Consider the following 23,999-nt stretch of genomic DNA (forward strand, 5'->3'; position numbering starts at 1 on the left):
GGCGGGGCGGTCGGCGGGGCGCGGGGCGCGGGGCGCGCGGCGCGGGGCATGGGCTCTGCACTTGCGGTTCATTTCGACTTCGGTAGCACCGCTAAGCAGAAAAAAAATTACGCTTGTCATTTTTAGCTGAAGGCCTGGGCAGGTGATTGTGGGGTCTGTGAGTTCGGGGATCAGCAGGAGTCCCCGGGGAGAACTCCGAGGACAGGAGCCTCGGCTGAGGGTTCTGGAGTAACCCGGGTTCACGCTCTCCGGTCGCGAAGCTCGAGCCCGCCACTGCAGTGTAGATACGCGTGGGTGTGGGTGAGGGTCGGCGCAAAGGCGCCGAGGACACCAAGTTCAAAGCTGCCAGGAGATCGCCCCCCCGAGGGTGTACGGGACTGCCGGAGGCCGCCCCTGCCCCCGCGCGCGAAGAACCGTTCGGGCCGGCGCAGGCCCCGCCGCCGCGGCAGCCGGCGCGGTTCGCTTTGCAATGTAAATTTCAGCGGGACAAATTGCTTATTAATAGTCTAGAAGAGAAGCCGGTTTCTTTCTTTCTTCTTTTCTTTATCTGTTTTTATTTCTGCATGGCCCCTAGCTATGCCCTGGGCAGCCTCGCCGCCCAGCAGTTTTCTCTTCATTTCAATATCCTAAAGAAAATGCAAATTTCCACAGTGTGGCCTTTTAAAAAAGTTAAATTAGCAACAGCTTTAAGTGACTCCATTAGTATGGAAAACATACACATGTTTAATATGGGAATAGCTTCCTTTTAACAGGACTCATTCTGTTCGGTAAATTTAGTAGACCCTCCGACTCGGTACAGAAGCAAGTCGCGATTGAAAAGTGTCGCCAAAGGCATACCCCCTGCGCGCCCGTCTTGCCGCTGTGCGCCGCTCCGCTGGTCCTCGGGCTCGAATCCCAGAGACAACCTGCGACCGTGGGAGAAAGGGTTTGTGAAGGCAGGAGGGGAGGAGGGGGTGACATATTTCTGTCCAGGAGCGATGGGCAGTCCCTTCTTTCCCGGTAACGTCGACGCAGACGGGGCAGTTGAGCTGTTTACCTGGCGGACCGATTCGGCCGGCCACGGGCACCAAACGCACTACTTCTGCGCAGCGGGTTGGTATTGTGCACACTCTTGAGCTGTGGCAGAGGACAGTGAGCAGGTTGCAAAGGACATCAGTGTTCTGGTGGCCGGCCATCCTCCCCTGTCTGTCTACACCCCAAGGTCCTCTATTACCCCATTTCCTTGACCCGTGTTGGCAAACTGGTGTTTCAAACTGGAATTTTATTGGCAAACTTTTGCGGGTCTTTGACTTGCAGATGAGAGTATCTATCTTGTATTCTGGTTGCTGTCCTCCTTTTCCTTCACGACAGTGGGATGGCACTTCAGTCCTGTCCAGGAAAGAGTTAAGATTTATGGTGTGCTGGAGAGGTCTTGTTAGGATGTAATCTGCATTTTTAAACTACTGCGTAATAAAAAGTGAGAAGTTTTGAGACACCTTTCTTGATTATACCTTTGGCGATACTTTAGATTTTACATTTAATTTGCATTTTGTTCTTAGTGAATATTGAAGTCTTGAGTGGAGGATTGAATTTTATTAGGACATCTGGACTGACAATATCAAATCAGACACCAGTGTCCCAAAGCATGCTAAAATTTCAGAGTTAATTAGAACGCAGTGGTGTTTAATTAAAGCCAATTATAATATTTGAAATTATCTGATCGATCCGTGTTTGTACAGTTTGGGTCTGTTTAAGTGTTGATTGGCGCACTTTGCGCGCCGTTCGATCTGGAAACTTCTCTGGGGAAAGTTTGCTTTGCAAACTGGTGGGGGCAGGCGGCGCAGAATCCGCATCACCAGCGCGGTTCTGGCGTAAACTAACCGATCGCCTTCGGGGGCCTCTGAACGCAGTTTGGGTAATTCCATCTCGATGCTAAACCGCGGCGCTTTTTCAGGTCCGAAGGACCCTACCACTCACTGGCTGACTTTCCCCAGCTTGGTTGCTCCTCTTGATCATTTTTGTGGAGAAGCAGCCTTTTAGGCTATAAGGTGCGTAGAGAAAAGCCCAACCTCGCCAGTGTTTGATTGGGGACTCTTGTTACAGCCAAAGAGCCCCCAGAGCTGATCAGAACAGTGGGGTCAGCCAAAGTGACCAGAGGGACCACTGAAAAGTAAGGACAAGGAAACAGTGGACCGCTTCCCCTCTAATTTCTTACACTGCAGGAGCCGAAGCGCGCCTGGCGTTTTCACCCCCACTTGAAGCGCCCTGAGTTTTCCAGGGAAGTGGCTGAACAAGTTCATGGTCATGCCCGCTTCCTCCCTGCGGGGCCACTCCCCTGAAGCAGACATTTCACTCTTGTTAGGACTTGCGCGGAGCTCTCAGCGCCCGGGCCTGGTGCTGAGTGCCCGGCTCTACCCAACTCTTGCAAACACGCACGTGGGTGGCAGTTAGGACTAGGCGGCGAATGGCAGTTTCTACCTGTCCCTGGGGTTATTATGGGTTCCGCGAGGCCTAGGAGCTCTGGACGCACAGGAGCCGGGACCCAGGTGCTGCGGCCGGGTGAGAGAAGGAGCGGCCACCTGCCCCGGGAGGGTGGGAGCCCAGGCAGCACTCAGGGCTGCTCCGCGGCACTCCACTCTCCCCACCCCAGGAGGCGCTGTTTGTCAAACTTGGCCGTCTTGGCAGGAGGCGTCTGCATGTTCCCTTTTGGAGAATTGAGCTTTCTCCGGTACTCGAGGGTTGAACTACAAGAACCTTAGCTGCATAGAATAAATTGGGGGCGGGGAGGGGGGGTTTGCAGAAAACACGAGTCTGCGACCCTTCAGATTTCGCCTTTTTACCAATGAACTCAAGCTAAGCGTTCAGCCTCTTAGTACAGGGGAAAGGTGCTGGTTGATACACACTGTGTGCCAGGGGCCAGGTGCCCAGTTATTTTTCCTGCAAAGGCAGGCAGGGCACGTGGCCTGGTTTGGGTTCCCCACCGGATACCTCTTGAGGACCCTGCGGTTTCCGTTTCCTCGCAGAAACAGCGAAGGAGAGCTCTTCAAGCTCAGAAAACTCACCACTGGGCCATCTCCCCTTTACCCATTTCAAGTCTGGGGTAGCTATGCACAGAGCCTTCAAGTCTCCTTCCCTGGCCTACAGACCAGTGTGACTTCACAGCACAAAACAGTGACTGGGGCTCGCTCCAGCCGTGTCTCCTAACAGCAGAGACTGGGCTTACCAATGTATAGCGGTTCTTCCCTATTCCACAGCTCCTGACACTTTATAGGCCCTTGTACCCCCAACCCATCTGATCTCCCCGCACTCAGTCAGTCCGCCTTTACCTTTCCAGGTTCTTTCCCCAGCCCCTGCTTGTGCTCCGCGCATGAACAAGATTGGAGGCTGGGTGACCCACTCTGACTGAGTGTGACCCCGGGCACAGAAAACGTGGGGGGGCAGGCTGGGCCAGCAACTCAGCACTGATGGCTGAGACATAAACCTCGGGCCTTTGGTGTACTGGCTGTCACCCTTTCTTGAAGGCCCGTGTAACATGGGCAGGCAGCCTAGGCCTGTGGCCATGGCCCTCTGAGGACACCATGCCTGGCCAAACCCCTGCGTTCTCTGGTACTCCGGGGGTCCTCCACTTCCAGGAAACTCCCGGCAGAGGCTTTTCCACGCTAGAAAGAAAAGTTTTTTTACTTTTGAGGAGGATGGAAGGGAAGTTAGCAGGCGCCTTTGGTTCTGCAACAAGAAAGGGGTATTCTCAGTGTGTCCTGGACACTGGGCCGGTGCCAGGTCTGCGGTGGGCCTCAAGTCCCAGGACCCCAAGTTGGCTGAAGTTTTTGGTAGGGGGCTCAGTGGCAGACATCAGCCCAGTTGCCTGGGTCTAGGCTTAGCACCCATTGGAACTGGAGGGTGAGGGGGCTGGAGAGGTTGTGTGTGTGTGTGTGTGTGTGTGTGTGTGTGTGTGTGGTGTTGCCGTGCACTGAACAACCCTCCTTCAGGAATGGACAGGGTGGAGAGCCCAGGCACGTGCGATTGCTGGGGCACAGGGCCCTGGGTGGCTAGGCAGGGATGCCGGGTGGGTCTGATTGCGGCCCTTGGGAGATTGGACCGCTACACCAGGCTTTGAGTGGTGCTGCATGTCAACGGCTCAAGCGGTGCCTCAGCAATGCGCCCTTCACTTTGCACGCCTCTCCTGGAGCCGGGCGCCAGGGGCGGTGGGCGCTGTCTCTTTAAGGTCACTGCATGCTCCGGCACGACGTGGGGAGGACAGCTGGGCACTGGCCATCTGACTGACTCCGGCTTGACATCTGGGAGCCCACTGGTGTGTGGCACGCGAAGCGCTTGATGCCGCTATTTAAATGCAAATGTGAGGGGGCTCATTGAAGCCTCTCCCCGTAAATCCGCACAAAAGGAATACTTCCCACCCTCCTAGGAGGCGGCGGCGGTGGCAGTGCGAGGGCCACCCGTGCAAATCGCGTTGGGCGCGGGGCCCGAAGCGGTCGCCGTCGCCGTCGTGGCCCTCAGAGTCCCCAGCAAAGGTCAGGCTCCACCCGGTCCGGCCCCCGGACGCCTGTCTGGCCCCTGGGAGCGCTCTGGCGCGGAGGTTAGATCGCCGGCCGCCGCGGGCCCGGCAACTTCCAAAGTACCAGCCCGTTCCTCCCTCTGTTCCCCGCTTCAGGGTTCCCGGAGCCCAATGTTCCCCAGAAAGGGCGAGAAGCGGAGCGGGGCTCCCAGGGGAGTTGGCAGCCTCAGGGACCTGCTCCCAGCATCTTTCAGGGCACTGAGGAGCTGACCGGCAGTCCCCTCCCCCATCTCTGGTCTGGGTGCTCTGCACCTAGCTCCCTATCAAATAGAAAATCTGGGAGTGACGTGGGGGTTGGGGGCTATCTTCTAGGCCCCTCTGCCGCAGGCCGAGATGGAGACCCAGGACGACCGGGGAGCCCTTGTGCCCACAGATCGGGAGCCAGCAGTGGAGTGACAAAAAAGATAAAGTTGGTGAATGATAAAGACCGTATTCTCCACGCTTTGGGTGCGGGACCAGATGATCTAGAAAATGAGCTGAAATGGATTCAGCCTCTGAGCCTGTTGTGAGAGCAGCTGATTCCCCCATTTCGGGCCAGATGGCTGCTGAACACAGATTTGCATTCATTTTCGCTTAATATCGTCCAAAATAGTGGGGCAGCTGCATTTGTTGTCCAAAAGGTTTAAAACCCCTTTTCTTTCTGGGGCAGGATCGTTACCTTATGTGATGGGCTTATAGAACTTTTTTTTCCCTCTTTAGTCAACAGTATCAGATTTAGAAGGATTTGTTTTTAAACCTTCTAATTTGGTAATCAGATTTAAATCGCTTTGGCGCGTGTAATCTGAATTAAAGATACTGTAAATGATTTTAAGCATGATACCTTCCTTAGCCCAAGGAAGGGGCATCTCCAGCCCTGGCTGGACATTTAGGAAGTGTGCTACAAAAGGAGCTTTGTTTCCTATTTCCAACTTCATCTTTCCTTAAAAGGCACTTTGCATATTCTGACAATAACACTCGTGGGCTGCTGGCCCTGCATGAACCCCGAAGCTTCTAAACATGCAGAGACAAAGCATTTCTCAACCGCACCCTGCACTGATGGCCAACTTTATTCTGCGTGGTTCCTCCACTGAGAAAGTGTTCTCTCCAACACACGGGTTTGATGTGAGTGGAAAGCCTGAGCTTCTTAGGAATACAGAAATTTTCTTTTAATTTATCGTGAATAGTTTCCATACACTTTGATTTAAGGTTATTAACATTCTATAGACAGTGGCATCTTTAATATGTGGCGATCGCTTCTAAAGACTAATCTCATTACCCTCAAATAGTCATAAAATATGATTTTATTATACTTACGTATTTAATTAGACGGCCAGCCCCGTAATGGATTTTGAGATGGGACTGGCGCAACAGCTTTGATAATTCACTTATCTTTGGCAATAGTCATTAACCCCCAACACCAGCAAAATAGATTGCTTTCCAGCACATCTTTTCTCTCACCCCTTCCAAGAGGCATGTGGGGGTCCCCAGATAACGTAAATCGGACTTCGATTTTCCCGATTAATTAAAATATTAACGTACACACGCTGCCAATTCACAAAAAGGGGAGTGTTTCCCCAGGCTTGGCAGGAAGAGGCTGCCCTGCGACACTAGCATCCTCCAAACCTTTCTTTCTTTCTTTTTTTAATCAGAAGGACCTGATTTCTCTCGGCAGGAAAGTGCCTGGGACAGCTAGCTCCTGGTCGTCCCTTGGGTCTTTGCTCTGCGCCGCGCAGACGACCTTTGTGCTGGCTGCACGCCTGGGCGCCTGAGTCCCAGCCCCAGGAACTGGGCCGCGGGGCCCGCGCGTTGCCGGCATCCGGCTATCCCACCGATTCCTCGAAACCAGGTCGGGAAGCCGCGCGTCGCGAGCTCTCTCGGGGCCCGGCGGCTCCGAGGGCAGGGCACCGGCGCCTGCGGCGTCCGCTCAGCTTTTAAAGTGTTTGGCGCCACGGAGGTCTGGCTACCTCGCAGGTCTTGTGGTCGGACCCTAGGTCTATGTCGCTGGGGTGGCCGAACGCTATTCCCGTCGGCTCAGAGGCCTGAGTCTTCTTTGTCACTCGCAGCGCCCGAGGAGAGCCCGGAGACGGGGACTCCCTCGGCCACCCGGCGAGAGACAGCATCTGGCAGAACCTGCCTCCGACGTGGATCCCCGGCCCAGCCCTCGGCGGCTTCCGCCAGTGTAGGAAGCATGGGGCTCCTGGCAGGGCTCAGACGGGGGCAGACCAGCCCCCCAGCAGCCTTAGGTCTGCCTAGAAAGTAGGCTGGGCTGCGCATCCCGGCTTGGCGGGGAGCCCCAGACACCTTCACACCCCCCACCCCAGCTCGTTGCCCGCCCCAGCCCTGTAGTCACCTTCAGCGGTCCACCAGATACTTCCCACTTTTCCCTTTGGGACGCCCCAGGGTGAGATGCAGCCTTTTGCATTTATTGCATGCATTTGGGCTACTTAGGGCGCCTCACATACACACACCCCCCTTTGGGCCCAGTGTGTTTTGCCTGTGTGGCAATTTTTGCGGGAAGGTATTTGGGGGTCCAAACTGCAATTGTGCACTGGTTGCGTTTGTTTTTTCTCAAGATTTATTTGGGCGAGGAGCAACTTCCTTGGCTGAGGCTGGGCTCGAGGAACCGCGGCGCGTGGCCCGGGGAGGCGGAGGCAGCGGCGGCGCTCGGCAGTGGCGGGGCTCGCGGGGCTCGCGGGGCTCGGGCCGGCTCGCGGCGCCGTCAGGCAGTCAGTCGGCGAGCGCGGTGGCGGCGAGGGGCGCGGCGAGGGGCGGCCGCTCCCATATATGGCGCAGGCGCCGCCCCCCGACGTCACCCTCTGACAGCGCCGCTCCCGGGGGCTTCGAGTTTTGGCTCCCGGGAAAGGGTCCATTCCTCGGGGAGAGAGGGCTGAGTTTTGTGCGCCTCCGTCCGCTGCGCGCGCCGCTCCAGGCCCCGCCGCGCCCCGCCTGCGCCCGGGACTGCGCTGAGGCACTCACTGCCCCGTTTATTTGTCTTTGGAGCAGGCGGGCCGCGCCAGAAGCGGGCGATCCCGCAGTGTCCTGCAGCCGCGGACGCCGCCTGGCTAGGATGACACCACGTTGAGCGCGCCTGCAAACAACAACAACAACAACGCCGCCGCGGCCACCGGTCCTGCTCCGCCGAAGCGTCGCGTCGCCGCAGCCGGTGTCGCCATCTCCGCGCCCCCGGCTGCCCGGAGCGCCCGGCCGCTGGTGTATGTCGCGCCTGCCCGGGACGGGCTGAAGCCGGCGGCGGGCCGGACCGCAGGCTCCGAGCAGAGCGAGGAAGCGCTTTCGGCCGGGAGCTGCGGCCGCCGCCAGCAGTTTTCATGTTTGGGATTCAGGAGAATATTCCGCGCGGGGGGACGACCATGAAGGAGGAGCCGCTGGGCAGCGGCATGAACCCGGTGCGTTCCTGGATGCACACAGCTGGCGTGGTGGACGCCAACACGGCAGCCCAGAGGTACGTACCGGCCGCCCCCGCGCGCCCCGGCCCCGACCCGGCCCGGCCCCCGCGGCCGCCGGCGCCAAGCTCCTCACCGGGCCGCTGTCTCTTTCCTCCCGCAGTGGCGTGGGGCTGGCGCGGGCGCACTTCGAGAAGCAGCCACCTTCCAACCTCCGGAAATCCAATTTCTTCCACTTCGTGCTGGCGCTCTACGACAGGCAGGGGCAGCCGGTGGAGATTGAAAGGACCGCTTTTGTGGACTTTGTGGAGAAAGAGAAAGTAAGTGCACACATAATCACACCCTCCCTCTCTTTAGAAACGGGAGGCAGGCGGTGCCTGCGCGCAGGGCCTGGAGTGCCCCCTCGGCGGCGGGACCGCTCCGCCAGGCGACCCCGCCGCCGCTGCCACGTGCGGCCGCCCGGGCCCCGCTGAGGGCCGGGCAACTTCTCTGCGCCCTCGGACTCACTCGGGGCGAGGAGAACGCTAGGCTTCCAGCAGGAAAGTGACATCACCGCACTGCTCCCAGCGAGGAATCCTGCCTGCCATGTGAGAGGCCGAGGGGCCTCGGTCGTGGAGGGGGACCGAGCTCGGTGGCCACGCCTGACACCACCACACTAAATGCAATTATTTATCGTTGCTTTCAGGAGCCAAACAACGAGAAAACTAACAACGGCATCCACTATAAGCTCCAGCTACTGTACAGTAACGGTGAGTATCCGCTGCCTGCTTCCTGCCCTCTCCGCCCTGCGCACTCTTCCGCGATGGCTACAGAACATAAAGATTTTGAGATTAAAATGACATGGATGTAAACACGAAATCTTCTCATGGCATAGAAGGAAAACAAAACATAAACGATCGATAAGTCGATGGCACTTCACATGATTAACCAGTGGGGCTTGAAGTAGAAAGTAAAAAGGGGATCGATATAGGCTCCAGCAGAACATCACTTTTAAGTGACTTTTTTCAATTTTGCAAATTAATGTTAATTATTGGGATGGGAGTAGCTCCTTACACCGAGCATAACTTACTTCCTTCTCATGGTTAAAAAAAAAAAAAAAAAAAAAAAAAAAAAAAAAAAAGAAAACCAAAAACCTCAAGAGGTCCTGGAAGAGTTGGAACTCTCACTCAGTTTCTATTAGGTGCTTTTTTTTTTTTTTTTTTTAACCTCCCTAAAAATAAATGACCACCTAGGCCCACCAGCCCTGCAAGCAGGCCTGCTCTCAGTCAGGCAAATTTCTTGCAGCTTCACATGCAAACTAAAGAGTCCTAAGGCTCTTAAGAAAAGAAAAAGTGAGAAATGATTGGGGTTCTCTCTCTCTTGAAAGGACAGCCCAAGTTTTCGGTGTCTGGAGGCAGCAGTCTTGAGGCACCGATTTCCTGTGGTCTCAGTGTCCTTCCCCAGTTGCAGCGCTAAAATCCTGTTGAGAACTTGTCTCTGTTTTTTGCAGGGGTCAGAACAGAGCAGGATCTGTATGTTCGCCTCATAGATTCAATGACCAAACAGGTGAGCAAGTTGATGCCTCTGCACTCGTTTGGGCTGCTGTGCGGGGTCGTTCTTGGGTTGGGAGAGAGGAGACTGACAAATGGATCGTGTGTATTTGTTGTTCATTTAGCTTCCTTGACATGCTAATGAGAATTTCATATTTATTGGAATAAATGAAGCAATTGGTAAAATAGTTTGTTGTCATTAGAACAGCACATACATGCTTTATTACACGGCTTGTGATTGGAATCAAATTCTGTCTTAATTAATTATAGTAATTAATATTTGACAAAATTTTCAAGCTCCCTCCTTGTTTATTTTTAAATGTTTCTCTTTCTGCTTGGAATCATTTCATCGATTTTTTTTTTCTCTAACAAAAGCAACTAACTCTTTTCCAAAGCTCATCGAGTTGGGCTTGATTAGTTCATTTTTTTTCTCCTTTCCAGTGTGATGGTCTAGTAACAGGAGACGTTTATTTAGATTTAAAAGTTAAATGTGTTGGGGTGAAAAGTCACCTTGTTCTCCTCTAGCCCATCTTCACCTCTCAGCCCCCCATCTCCATAATTCAAACTCTGAGCTCCAGGGGTCACTCAAACCCGTCCACCGGTCTGCTCCCTCTCCCACCCTCTGTCATTCCTTGTAAATAACATAATTACAAGCAGTTCCTTATTAAATTATTTAACCTGTCTTGGTCAACTTTTCCGATGATAACTATTGGCTATCAGTAATGTGATTAAGTGCAGAAAAGCGCTCCGTTGCTTTTTGACATTGTGCAGTGTCTGGCTGTTGGTTCGGTACTGGATGGTGTGTTGTTTTGTTGTTTTTGTCGTTTTTAAAGGCATTTTCTCCCATTTTCTTAGAGTATGGGGGGAGATGGGTCCAATTTGTAAATTAAATTCACTTGGGCACAGATTTGACTTTGAATATTCTTGTAAGCTAGACTTCATGCTCACAAATGAAAGTGGCTGCTTCATTTTTGATGCTAACTTTAAGAATTGTGAGCCAAGTAGAAAAGAGCCCTTGGTGCTTCCCGGAGCCCGGCGCACACGTTTCCCACCCTCTCGCTGCAATTACTTTGTGCATTTCATTTTCCTTGAAAAAAGTTTGTCCTTACCTAGGCAGCTGGGATGTTAGATATTAATGTCTGCAGTGGTAAAACTGTGGTTTTCTCTTAGAGTAAAACAGATCTGACAGGGAAAACCCAGTCTTTCTGACAAAGACTTCTGTAGTGCCCTTCAGTGATTATTTTACTCGATTCAGAGAAGCCTCTGGAACTCGGTTGCTGTTTGTCAGGCTGCTTTTATTTCCTTTGTACATAGGGCTGAATGTTTTCGGAAATCGCTGAAGTCTAATTAGGAGGTTTGTGCAGGCGGTGCTAAGTTTCTGTGTTCTGTATTGAGAGGAGAGGCTTCTTTTTAAGTACACTTTTATTGTTTCATTTAGCCTTGTACCTTTGCGGTATAAACAGTGCAGAAAATAAAGGCATTTAATCTCCTCTCACTGACAAGAGATGGGGGGGAAAGGAAAGAAATCGCCCAGTAACTGATCAAAGAGTCAATGGCGCTGAACCGACAGTTTATGGATTTCTGTTTGTGCTACAAAATAAAAAATAAATCAAATATAAATACGGGGATCCATGGGAAGACAAGTCATTCTCTCGGAGTGCTGGTGCCCGCCGAGGCCACGCGCCCTGCCGCCCCAGGCGGCTCGTTGGCCTGCTGTGACACCCATCACTTCCGTAGGTCGGAGCGAGCGGGGCGTGCGGGTAGCTAAGGGAGAGAGGCTCGAAGGGACCCTTCCTTCTTCCCGGGAGGACAGCCCCGAGCGTCCTCAGAAAGGGCTTTGTCCGCCTGGAAGTGGAGAAAAGTGTCCAAAGTGCCTGAAGAGGTTGGAAGTAATTTCCAGGGTGGGGTGGGGGGGTGGGGAAGTGGAGACAAGGCAGCCCTCCCCCTTGTTGGAGGTTTCAGCGGAGAATTTGCAGCTCCGGCCCCCGCCTCCTGCCCCTCCCCCCGTGGCCTTTTCTCCTTTTCTGCCTCTGCTAAGCAGGCGGCGGAGGCCGGGCCGGCGGGCTGCTGCGCAGGCGGTCGGGCCTGAGTTCCGGCGGCCGAGCCGGGCTGGGCTGTGCCGTGAGCGCACCTAGGGCTTCGCACCATCTGGCAGAGCCTCTGCTCAAAACCCACCCGAGCGTGCGCCTTTTTACCCGAGAAAAATCATTGTTAGCAGTTTCAAAATAAACACCAGATTGGCCATTAGCACTTTCTTTGCAAATATCATCCGGCGAGGAGCACGTGGCCTCGCTGCCCGGCCCTCCTGCGGGGCTCCGGGTACTCCCGGCCCGGCCCGGCGCGACCACGTGCGGCGGCTGCGCCCGGCCTCCTGCTGGCGGGGAAGCCCGCGGCGCTCAGCCCAGGCCGCAGCCCCCGAGCGCGGGCGCCCGGACGCGCGCTGGGCTCGGAGGAGGGGAGCGGCTGGCGGCTACAGCTGCACGCTGGGCGAGACAGGCGCGGCTCTCCGAGCGAGGCGAGCTGCCTGCGCGCCCGGCAGACCTCCCCACCTCTTTAGCTGCAGCGCGTTCCGATCGGCTTTTTCCAATATGCAGATTAGAATTCAGTGCAGACCTTCTCAGGAGGACAGGGTCGGGGGTGGCAGGGCAACCAGGGCGCCCGGGTGGCGGTTGGGTGCCCTATCTCCTGTGCTCGGCCTCGGCCTCTTCTGCCCTCCCGGCCGCCGGAGCCAGCTGAGGCATGGTGCAGGCCGGGGGCGGGGTGCCCAGGGGAGGAGGTCGCGAGCTGGCGTGGCCTTTCCCAGCTCCTAGTGTGGCCAGTCAGGAAGGTGGCCGGGTGGGCCGCACCGCCCTCCCGCCTGCCCCACACCTGCTGCCCGTGAGGCCTGCAGTGCCAGGGGCGATTTGGCGCCAAAGCCGGTGACGCAGCGTAACCCTGGCCTCTACTTGTCCCCTTCGCAGGCCATCGTCTACGAGGGCCAGGACAAGAACCCGGAGATGTGTCGCGTGCTGCTGACCCACGAGATCATGTGCAGGTGAGCCGAGGGCGGCGGGCAGCCCCGGCGCCAGCTGCGTCTACAAAGAACGCCGCGTCCAGGCGCCGCCACCCCGCCCAACTTCAGGAAGGGCATCGATTGAAATGTAATCGGCCCGAGGCCGCATGCCCGGCCGCGGAAGAGCCGGGGCCTCGTTTTCCCCCCAGTGATGACGATCAACGCGACCGGCTGCTCAGTAGAGCGGATTAATATGTTGGCCGTGTCGCTGCAATATAGTAAAAAATGAAATCAGGTCCTGGGGATGCATCTGTCCTCCGCGCTGGAGGAGTCAGAGATCACTGGGAATCATTTGACTACTTCCTTTTCCAACGCTCGCATCCTGAGATGTACAATTGTCTGTTATTGATAAAAAGAAAACTTTTGTACTTATTATAGAGCTCGTGTATGTGAGAATTGGATTGTGATTCTGTCAGTTAACCTCTTCCCTAGAGCAGCGATGCATCGTTCATATTGTTGTTAGATAGCGTGCGCGTTACTTGAGATCTCTGTCAGAAGAGCAATTTCCCACCTGTTTTTTTTCTAACTACCACAAGAGTTTCACCCCTACATGGCAAATAAAAATGCATCATTGACTTTGTATGTGCGGCATGTGAAATATAGTTGCAAGGAATAATAAGGAAATGTTTTGCTGGGCTCTAGCCTACAGTAGCAGGCCGCATACTCTGAGGGGCATACTCTGCTCGGCTATGATGCCTATTGCCCAAATGCCATTTCTGAGCAGACATATTGTTACAGCACTAATATACAAAAGCTGACTTTTTCTCATATCAGGTAATAAATATAAATTACAACCAATAAAGTGGAATTTCTTTATTATCCACTTCTGCATGTACTGCAATTAACATAGAAAGCGCACAGATGTGATTTAAGCTCTAAGTGGAAGACTGTAGACTTTCTTTAATCACTTTAGCTGTCAGCTTTAAAAGGCTTTATATACTTTGCCTACCATATGGTGTTAATTTAGCTAATTTAGACATGTAACCATTATACAAGTATGCTTTTTTAAAATGCAAGAAGCATAACATTTTTGTTTCATTTCTGCTTTAATTAAAGTTTCAATAACAGAGTTAAGGTAGGCTTAAAGAAGGAACAATAGAAGTTTGTGATAGATTGATGCATGCTTTTGTGGTTATAATTAATAAATGCCCAAAAGAAATATTGGTTGAAGGTGGCATCTTGCATCTTTTCCAGAAATAACAGCTTGACAATTAGAGGTAAACAAAAGCTGAAGCTGTGAAAAGTTATTCCCAAGCCTCCTGCCTTCCCTTCTTCTCAGTTCATTGCAAAGACAAACACCAACAACATGTTTTCAATATTTGAGCGTTACAATTTATATAGGAGCTCTGGTTGCCCCTCTAGTATTAACAGATATGTTCGACTTTGCTCCTTCAGGCAGAAAGTTACAACATAAGTTTAGCTGAAGAGCATATGATCTCACCAGGTTTAAATTTGTCAAACTGCTTTGGTAGGATAACTATTTTCTTGACTCCTACCGCTTCATTGTCAGACTTAAACAACAACAACAAAAATTACAAGCCGGGCACAAAAGGATGAAATGCATATTAAAACCACTGTTTGCAATTGCTCCACAGCCGGTGCTGTGACAAGAAAAGTTGTGGCAATAGAAACGAAACGCCCTCAGACCCTGTAATCATTGACAGGTAAGGATGACTTCTTTATTTTTCAAAACAAAAGCACAGCAACAACAGAACCCTTTGCCTTTGCTTGGTTTCCAGTTGCTCCATATTTTTGAGGCTGGTGTTGAGCTCATCTTGTGCATGGCACCATTTGTTGTCCGCGTGTGTTATCATGCACAGGTGGGTTGACTTGGAAACCTGGTGGCTCGCTCTGTGGGGATTCGGTAATTGCTTGCGAGTTGTCAAGGGAAGCAGTTTCATCTGCCACTGCTCTCACTGTGAGGAGCACTTTATGCCTAGAGAGTTTCTGGCTTTAAACCCAGAGATATGTCATAAAATGCTTTCTGCTAATTTGTTAACAAGTATTTCATTTTTGCATTATTTTTATCTCGGATGGTAGTTGAAGTTGAAACTTGGGTGGTGTTGCTCTTGTAATTGTCGCCCAGTGGTAGAATGAATTTAATCTGCTCTCAATTAGTTGCAAAATGTCTCCTAATTTTTTTCCAATTGTGGCTGTCGTTTTATGTCAAGTAGCAAATATGTAACTAACAAACCAAAGTTGTTATAATTGAAACTAATTACACATGCTGGTTACATTTTCCAACATTAATTTCCATAACGAGATCAGCTTTATGCATTCTTTACATTTGCTGCTCCTCATTTTGCTATTTATCGCGTTCCTTGGGCAACGTGGCATCCTTTTAAGATACCAATCATTAGCCCTAATAGTGCTAATGTGCAATTGGCATTGCTTTCGTAGAAACAACAAGAAAAACACCACCATCTTCCCCTCTCGATGCTTCCCCAAATCTCTCTGAGGAAATTTTTTTCCCTGTCCACAATGGGGAGCAGCAAAGCCCCAGTGTATGATTGACTGCAGATTTTGAAATTGGTACCCAAATCGAATAAATGTTAGACGTGTACATATGACACCCGTTTTGCGAAGCAAAGGTTTAGACTGTTTTGAAGAGGGGTTGGATTTCGGCAGCTTTCATTACAAAGTTATCTTTTGATCATGAACTTTGCTGTCCAGTGTCTGAAAAATTAAACCCGGAAAACTCCATGAGTTAAGCCTAAAGAAATACGCGGCCCCGGTGGAAAGCAATGCTAATGTTTAGCTAGCTGGGATAGCTGTTTGCTTAGTGGAGAATGTTCGGTATCTGACAGAAGGGACAGCTCTCTTATTAGTAATCAAATAGGGTTGACCAGTTGTGGCCGTCACTCAGGCAGTTGAGAACAAGTGCAACATTTTATAGAACTTGAACTAGAAAAATCAATATAATTCTGTTTGTCTTCGATGTTGTGGCTATGGAAATCGTACTACCTTGGGCTGTTGTCTTGGAACTGAACTTATTTTTTTGGACTGGCTAACAGTGTTTGAGCAGTTATTTGAATGTTGTCGGCGCTTGAAAAGGCAGCATAAGTAGCTCTCAGTGCAGGATTATGAACGTGTTTCACCTTTTGAGTGAATTTATACAATTTTTAGAAGATGATTTGCTTTTAAACTTCAAGAGTCTTTGCTTGCTACAGTCATGAAGTGGCTGTGTTGATTCAGCTCACATTTTCGATGTTGTGTTTTCCCTCCAAAATCACTTTGGATTTGTGCAACAGTAAATCATTTATTGACTGTTAATACTGAATAACTCTAGAGACTCAGTTTTTATCACATGATGGGAAGCATCTTCCCGGGATATACAAAATTTGCTCTTTTATTCTCATCTGAGGGAGTGCTGTCTTATATTTGGTTAATTAAAGTATGTCCTATGATTACTCGTATTTCTATAACCTAAGAGAAGTATGTGATCACTTGATATTCTAGAAGCATGAGAGGTGGGGAAAAATGTAAAAACATTTGGTTAATGGGTTTACCATGTTTATTTGAATAAGGAAGATTGAAGCTCCATTTATGGTTGGCATAAATGCTTTGGAGGTCTTAATTATTGATGAAAAATCTGCTGTGCTTCTAAATTCAAAGATAGGACAATTTTATAGGAATTTTAATCACCTTCCATGTTACAGATTTTAAGGTAAGGATAGTCTTATGCAATGATAAGTATAATGCACGTTTTTAGCATTCTTAAGAGAGCTGTCACTTAAAGTGACAAAATACTGTTAGTGTTTTGTTGCTTGCTGTAAATCCCTGGGAAATGATTGTGGTGTTGGCACTCTCTCCAGCTTAAGGCGTATTTCTTGGAGGAAAAAAAAAATGAAATTAGTGTTCACTAGGGCAAGTTCCGTTAATCAGAGAGAGAAAAACACCAGAGAATCTCTTTGCAGTGATACAGGCGTTTGCAACTGAGGTGCATTTCAATTTCATGATAGTCATTTCTGTGGGGCGTGTGTTACCTCTGAAAATTAGTTGCTTATGTTGAGTTTCTGGCCCATGTTTCCTCTAGAGTATTATAGAATAAAATGTCCCATCAGATTGGTGAGTGAGTTTACAGGTCTTCACAGTCGTGTCGTCACTTGGTTAGTTGGCTTAAAAAAGAATTATATACAGTGCTCTTTGCCAGCTCCTTGTGGCCTTTGGATACATTTAGCAGGTTCTGACCAGATAAGGCAGATTTGTCCTGAGGATATAAACCAATAATTCCAACCTGAATTGAGATCAATGGGCCCACATTGTTCCAACCCACACTGAGCCTCTTCCGCAAGTGGAGACTGTTTTTCTGCGTTATGAGAACAGAAAAGTGAGCTCCTTGCTTGGCAGGGTAATCACATTCTATGGACCCTCATGCCTTAAATCAATTAATTACACAATTTAGTTTAGTTATCTTTCAAAAGCATTAAATACTTATGAATGGCATGAAAGACCCTTCAGTGTATAGAAGGGTAGAACAGTGAAGATGTTTCCCATTCCAAAATCTTTTTCACTTATTGTGAGGGTTTTGCTTATGTTAACTGTTTTCTTCTTTATGAAACACCACTGCAGAAATAATTATTTATAGCTGCATGGATATAATTATACTACAGGGTACTTAAAATAATAGAACAAGTTTGGAGGAAAGTAGAAGCATAATGTTGTGAAGGAAAATCGAGAGATGACCCAGGAACAAGCATCTGTGCGAATCATGTTGACATGGACTGAGCTTTATGCAAGGAAAGGCAGGGTGCACGCCTAGCCACACATGCGTGTTTGAGTATATGTGTGAGTATGTAAACACACACACACAGACATGTATGCATTTTTATTATATTTCTGAAAAGGATGAGAGTATCATTTTCCTCGTGGAATAATGTTTTCTGGGAAAACACAAAAGCAGATGTTCTTCATTAGGAACACCCATTGTCCACATATCCCAACTATGAGCAGATAAATCTCTCCTGTTTCACCCGTACATTCCAAAGGCTGCAAATGATTACAGGATGTCTGTGTAGCTGCTAAACCAAAACCACACTTGGGTTCACATCACTCGCCCATGCCATCCTGGTGTTTCCTCAGGAGTTCTGCAAAGGCCTGGGAAGACACAGCCTCTTTACCCTGCCATTCCTCACTGGCCCGGAGCAACCAGAGCGCAGGGTCCAACTGTGGCAGCCCAGGCAGCGAGCCGTGCAGGGCACAGGCTCAGGGCAGTGTGGCTGCCCGCAGGGGTTGGCCGCACACAGTGGGCTGCATGCAGCACCGGGAGCAGGCTCAGCGGGTGGTTCCAGATGGCACCATCTCTGGCGTCCTACTCGCTGGCATCTCCGTGGCAAGCAGTACCCCCTCCCCAATAAATCTGGCATTAGTCTATAGAGTTTGGGAGACTTATCATTCCAAGTCTGTCCTACTTTCCTGTCTGGAAGCCAGACATCTGTTTATCCCATTTTCTTTCATACAGAGTTTGGAATAGCTTTAGTTTTTCATTGGTGGGGGGGGGATGTGAAGTTTTGTCATATTTAACAGCTGTTACAGAATTTCAACTCTGTGGGCTCTGAACATACTTTTCAGCTGACCTCAGATTTTTATACATAATTGGCGTTGGGTTATAGAAAAATATTATTTGCTTAACCTTTCATTGTCTGCAATTTCACATGGTCTTTAGTTCAAGGACCCAAACTACCAGCAGATTTTAACTCCGTGTGCTTCCCACCCTTTAGCCCTCTAAAGCTTGCTCTGATTCATTAGTGAATTTTAAGTTTATACCTTTCTAGTGATTCTAGGACAGAAGCCCAAGACCGATTGGAGACTTTCTTTTTCTTTCTTTTTTTTTTCCTTTTCTTTTTTTCTTTCTTTCTTTCTTTTTTTTTTTTTTTCAGTCAACAGTGTTTCCTTTCACTTCCTGTCACAAAGGTCAAAGAGAGCCGACCTTTGCTGGCAGTCCTGCTCGCTGAATTATTCATGGGATTGACTTTTTGTCAGCACACACAGTTGTGCTCTGGGACATTTTATTCATTTACCTCATTTAAAGCGCCTTTCTGCACCTGTTCAAGTATTAATATCATGTAATTTGGGCCTAATGCCGATTTTGCTGAACACTCATTATATTTTTTATTAGCTATATTTCCAAACGATTATGTATGATTATGACCAAGCCTTACAAACAGCACTGGGTTATTCCCTAGCCCTTTACATCTTCTTGTCAGGTTGTTTTCAGAAGCAGGGAGGATAAACATTTGACCAGTCCCAATGTTTTTATTCCTACTCCATCTCCAAGCACAGAACTTAAAGCTTCCTCCCTCATGGCTTTGCAGGAGCGAGTGTGATTAAATCCAACTCCGCCGAAGCTGTACAAATGCCAGCATTTATAAGGTCAACGCTTTTGTTAAAAATGCTATGTAAATGAGGATCTGCAAAAAGGGACATTAAATAAAATTAAATTCATTGTCTTCTTTAATGTCATTTACATTTTGGCTAAGCCTCGGCCTGTCAAGGAGGATTTTAAAAATAATTTTAATTACACATCATTTAGGGATCCAAGGTTTTCTATTCAGTAGCATTTGGATAACCTGCAAAACGGAGAGTGTTTATTAACTTCTTAAATGACAACTTGTCATTTCATCTGCATAACGCAACGAGAACAGTATAGTTTGGTGTTCATTTTTCCTTCTCAGTTTTCTCAAAGATGTGAATGTAATTATTATCGAATAGGCCTCTGGGTCTCGGAGTTACTCTGTTGGCCTTAGCTGTGCATTTGAGACGCTCCCTGGTTCTAGGTCCGTTTTAATACGCGGGGACTTCAGAAAAGGGCAATTTCGGCTAGGAATCAGACAATATTAAAGCGCACTTTGGATGAATGGATGCGGCTGCAGACAGTCCAGCTCTGGCTGGCACCAGCCCCGTTTGGCTCCACCAGACTCAGGTGTGAATGGCTGTTTTATTCCCTGGCACGTCAGTGGAGAGAGGCAAAAAGTTCACTGTATTCATTCATCCTTTAAATTTTTTTTTAATATAAAGTTGAGAAAATAAACAGAAAAGGAAGAGCAGCTCTACTGAGTCACAGTGATGCACTTTCATTTAAAGAGAGAGGCACTAGGAACAGTGCCCACATAGGTCTTTGCTTCTGCCTGTAGCCAGAGCAGTGTGCCTCACTCATGCCACATCTGTGTGCAGACTGCCACCGTGTGCCGCAGTAAGCAGGGGTCAGAGCCACCACCAGGCCCAGGGCTGCATCCCTTATGGAAGGTGAGAAAGCCTGTGGAGATTTATGGCTGCTTGGCCTGGGCCAGGGCTCCGTAGCCAGGGCAGTTGAGGGCCAGGCTGGAAAGCAAGCCATGTGCCCACAATGACTTCTGCAACACTCTCAGCCAGCTCAGATTCTTGTTGGCTCATGCAAGGGCAAAAGCTCTGTGGCGCTGCCTGCACAGGCCGGCAGCAGCAGTCAGCGCTTATGGAAATCCAGGGAGGAAGGAGGGGCTGGAAGCAGGGCTGTCAGAAGCTATACTCCAGGAGGGATGTTGACACAAACCATCCTGTGCCTCTGCGGCAGCCTTATCAGGTGAAGAGCAAAGATATAGCCAGTGCCTGTAATTGTGTTAGGATGGCATGGATGAATTGGATTACCTTATGGAAAGCCGTCCAAACTCAGAGTTCTGTTACGCATGCTTACAGGAAGCAAATAATTACGCTCTGTGCACCAGAAGATAATTGGAGCTGGCCAGAGGCCTTCTTGTGACGCTGGAGCAGCAGGGGAAGCTGGCCTTGTGGAGGCACTGGGGGACACTCCAGGAGAAGGGTGATGTTTGCTAGATCAAGTTGACGCGGTAATTTTTGGTTACTTTTCAAAGATGGTGAATAATTTATCAGAATTCAAACTCACAGTGGCAATAGGCGGCATGTTGGAAGAGATAAAAATTCCAGGCTCTAATGATGGAAATTGTCGGTGCAGACAGGAAGTGATTGACAAGTAGGGGTACAGGAAGTGAAAACTCGAGGAGCTTAACCTGCGCTTGGCAGAGCCTGTGCTGCTTGCACTCGCAGAAAATGAAAACCATTCACTCCCTTAGCTGCCAGAACACCAGTCTTCTTGTTTGTTTATCTTAGGAGCAAATCTCCCCACAATGTTTGTGGTTAAAACTCTTTATAATGAGACATTATTCTGGTACTGTTAATGTTTGAAAATAAAAAAAAATATGGTTATCATTTGGAAAAAATAAGTGGAGAAATTTTATGGGTGAGGGTTTTTTTTTTTTTGTTGTTGTTGTTGTATAAGCTTCTTAGAACTTCCAGGGGCTGGGGAGATGGCTCAGTGCTCAGTGGAATAAGTGCTTCCCTGGCAAACGCAAGGGCCCTAATTCAATCCCTTGTTCCGGGGAAAAAAAAAAACGAACTTCCAGGTAATTATAGAAACTTGAGAAAACTTTTTTAAAAAAATATTTTATTCTGAAAATCATATCTGTAAAAATAGTAAATGTAAACTTACTATTTGATGAAGAGCACTGTGAATACAGGAGGCACGGAGAAATTGATTTTTAGCTGTGTCGGAATCACTTGTTTCCCCTGCCCTTTAAAAACAAAACAAAGCAAAAAGGTCCCTGTCCGATTCCTTCGGTGGAAGTTGGGCTGTGGTACCCGATGGATGGAGCGCATCTTCTGAAAACAGCAAAGGGGCCATGCTTTGCGCCTTCCCGGTAATTCACTAGGAAATGAGTTTACCATGTGCGGAAAGGAAGGGGCTAGGGTGGTGTTTTTGCAGGACACAGAGCCCAGGCCTGCTAGCGGAAGGAGTCGGCTCCAGCCTGTCTCTGCTGGAAGGCCCCAGAGCTGCTGCACATCTGGGAGGAGGAGGCCTTGCCCAGACAGGCAGCTCCAGCCGCGCCCCCGCCTCCGCCCCGCTCCCGCCCCTCCCTGTGACTCCCCATCCCCCTCTTTCAGCAGAAAGTACTGAGGGCAGGGTACCATGTTAAGACAGCACAACCAAACAAAACTTTGACAGCAGTCAAGGCCCTCAGAACATCTGCCCTTGCGCTGGCAAGTATGCAGAGAGGGATGACCAGTCTTGACCCTGGGGGCCTGTGCGCTAAGTAGAGGCTTGTAGGAAGGTTTTCACACAAAGCTGCACAATGTTGCACAGGGTCACCCTTTCTGGAGGTTTTCACCGAGTGGAGAGTTGTGCAGAGGTGGCCAATCCAGATGCTAAAGAGTTGCAAAAACCATGTGTGGTGCCTGTGTGTACTTTGGGCACCCCGAGGTGATTTGATTAGAGGCATAGGTAGGCAGTGTGCGCTTCCCAGGTGTGCGTGTGGTGGCGCGCTGGTGAGTTATTCCAGATCTGGGCAGGGTCAGGTCTCCTCAAATTCCACCACTGGAGTAGTTATTAGATGGCCCAACGAGGGGGATGCCTGCTTGATTTTAAACAACAACAGCAAAGTCTTTCAGTGAACGGTCTTTTAGATGGTGGGGTCCAGGATGTGTTCAGAATCATGTGTACAGCTCTGTAAAATGACATCCCATCGCCTGGAGGAAAGACTGAGGGATGCAGGCTGGGTCCGGGAGAGTTGTGACCCTGAAGAGTACGTGTTGGAGCTGTACGGATGCTAAACTACTGTTACCTTGACGTTGTCTTCCTCTACATCTGATGATAGTTCTGGTAGCACTTTATAAACCAATTAGTAAGCTTTATTTTTCAAAACTAGTTTTAGGTTTATGGGAAAATGATCAGCCTTCCTACCATGACTACCTTGCGTTGGTGTGAGACACTAGTGACAACTGAACCAGGATTAATGTACGAATATTAAAGTCTGAGGCTTTCATGAGGGTTCACTCCCCTTGTACACTCTGTGGGTTGTGACACTCTAAGGCCCCGTAGCTTCTCTCGTAGTGTCATACATGCAGAATAGTCTCACTGCTCTGAACTCCCCAGTGCCCTGCCTACTCATCTCTCCACCCCCTTTACAACTCCTATCTGCTTACTGTACAGCTTTGTTTTTCTAGGATGATTATAGTTGGGCTCCTACTTTATGTCACTTTTTCTCACTGGCTTCTTTCACTGAGTTGGATACGTGTTTATTGCCAATATATCTTTGTGTAGCTTTGCAGCCCACTGACAATACTTCTTGAATTTTCATATTTTACTTTCTGAAGGTTTCTGGGTAATATTTTTCCCTTTTCTTAATAATGTCTTGATGTTTTTGTAGCAAACTCCTGTACTCTGAGCTAATGGACAGTATATCATGTTTGGATGTGTCGGGGGGTTCTCTTGGCTTTTGGAAGGAAGTTCATCCCCCCAACTTTATATACTATGAATTTATTTTAGTGGTACAGCTCACTTTCAGTTATTTTCAGTGGCTTATTTCCTAAATAATACTATTTTGGAATATTTAAGCAGTATTGGCCAGGAGAATGTTTAAATGACTGGGAAAGCAAATATGCTACACCATGACATAAAAACAGGATGAATTCGGTATTCAGTGTAGTTGTTGGCCTTTTTGGTTTAATACATTAAACTACAAATTTTCCTAATTGCCAAACAAAATGTTAGGCTGGCTTTAGCCATTGCTGACAGTAAAACACAACATAAAACCTGCTGAGAGTTATATGTGGTATTTAATACGAGAGAGTAGTGCAGGAGTTTTTATGGTTAAGTATGAATTCACACCCACAGCATTTGTTTCACATTAGGAAAGGTTTGTAAATCAGATCACTGTGCTGGGATGGGGTGGTTGGTGGCCTCTCTTCCTTGGTATTTGGGTATTGGACTTGCTGTCAAAGGGAGCTCCCCGGCCACTTCCACATTCTCAATGAAGCGCTAAGTCCTCTGACACAAGGAAGATTGGGTCAGGAAACAAGTGGGGGATTGGATTGGATGAGCCGGTCATCCCCACTGTCCGAGGTCACCAGCCTGACGCAGCCACCGGGCAGCAGCCATCAGTTACCAGGACGTGCACTGCTGTGGGTCTCCAGCCAGCGGAGGCCCCAGGGAGAGGTGCAGGGACCTGGGAAAGTGCTTTCGGGGGGAAGTGGCAGTTACTGTCATTTATTAAATTTGACAACAGGGTTCTAAATATAACAGCCCTCTCTCCAAAGATCATTACTTGGAACAAATAATGAGTTATGCAAGTTAATACATGGCATGGCTTCCCATCCAGAGCTGGGCCTTTGTGCGCGGCTCAGAAGTAGCTCTCACCCTCTGCACTTCTCAGCTGGTGACAGGTTCTGCCCTACTTCTGGTGGTCACCAAGAGTCTCATCTGGCTACTCACAGAGCGTCGCTTGTTGCCGTGGTAATGCCAGAGAAAGCTCTAAAGTAAAGACACACGTTGGCTTAGAGCATCATGACACACAGATATCGCATATAGTTTTGGGAATAGTCCTTTTATATGTGCTTTATGACTAAATCTAGGTATGTAAGGACCTTGAACTTTAAGGGAAAATAATATGTGGCTGTTTCAAACCCCGAGGTCAGAGACATATTTGCTGGGTTAGGGATAT

General features: G+C 49.3%; 1 protein-coding gene and 1 pseudogene across 9 annotated transcripts in view; one reads left to right on the forward strand and one right to left on the reverse strand.

The window, feature by feature from the left end:
* The window catches only part of LOC101591714, a 78,374-nt pseudogene extending 70,976 nt beyond the window's left edge, over positions 1-7,398 (reverse strand).
* Positions 7,399-7,408: 10 nt separating this feature from the next.
* Ebf3 (early B cell factor 3) overlaps positions 7,409-23,999 on the forward strand; it is a 129,913-nt gene continuing 113,322 nt past the window's right edge. For all 9 annotated transcript variants that reach the window (XM_023709056.1, XM_023709058.1, XM_023709059.1 and 6 more), the window contains exons 1-6: positions 7,409-7,988; positions 8,093-8,249; positions 8,615-8,678; positions 9,419-9,474; positions 12,419-12,492; positions 14,106-14,174. In XM_023709056.1, coding sequence (XP_023564824.1) covers positions 7,855-7,988; positions 8,093-8,249; positions 8,615-8,678; positions 9,419-9,474; positions 12,419-12,492; positions 14,106-14,174 — 554 coding nt within the window. In that variant the 5' untranslated portion in view covers positions 7,409-7,854. The remainder of the gene's footprint in view (positions 7,989-8,092; positions 8,250-8,614; positions 8,679-9,418; positions 9,475-12,418; positions 12,493-14,105; positions 14,175-23,999) is intronic.

This window comes from Octodon degus, unplaced genomic scaffold (assembly GCF_000260255.1).
Source record: "Octodon degus isolate 3935 unplaced genomic scaffold, OctDeg1.0 scaffold00010, whole genome shotgun sequence".
Lineage (NCBI taxonomy): Eukaryota > Metazoa > Chordata > Mammalia > Rodentia > Octodontidae > Octodon > Octodon degus.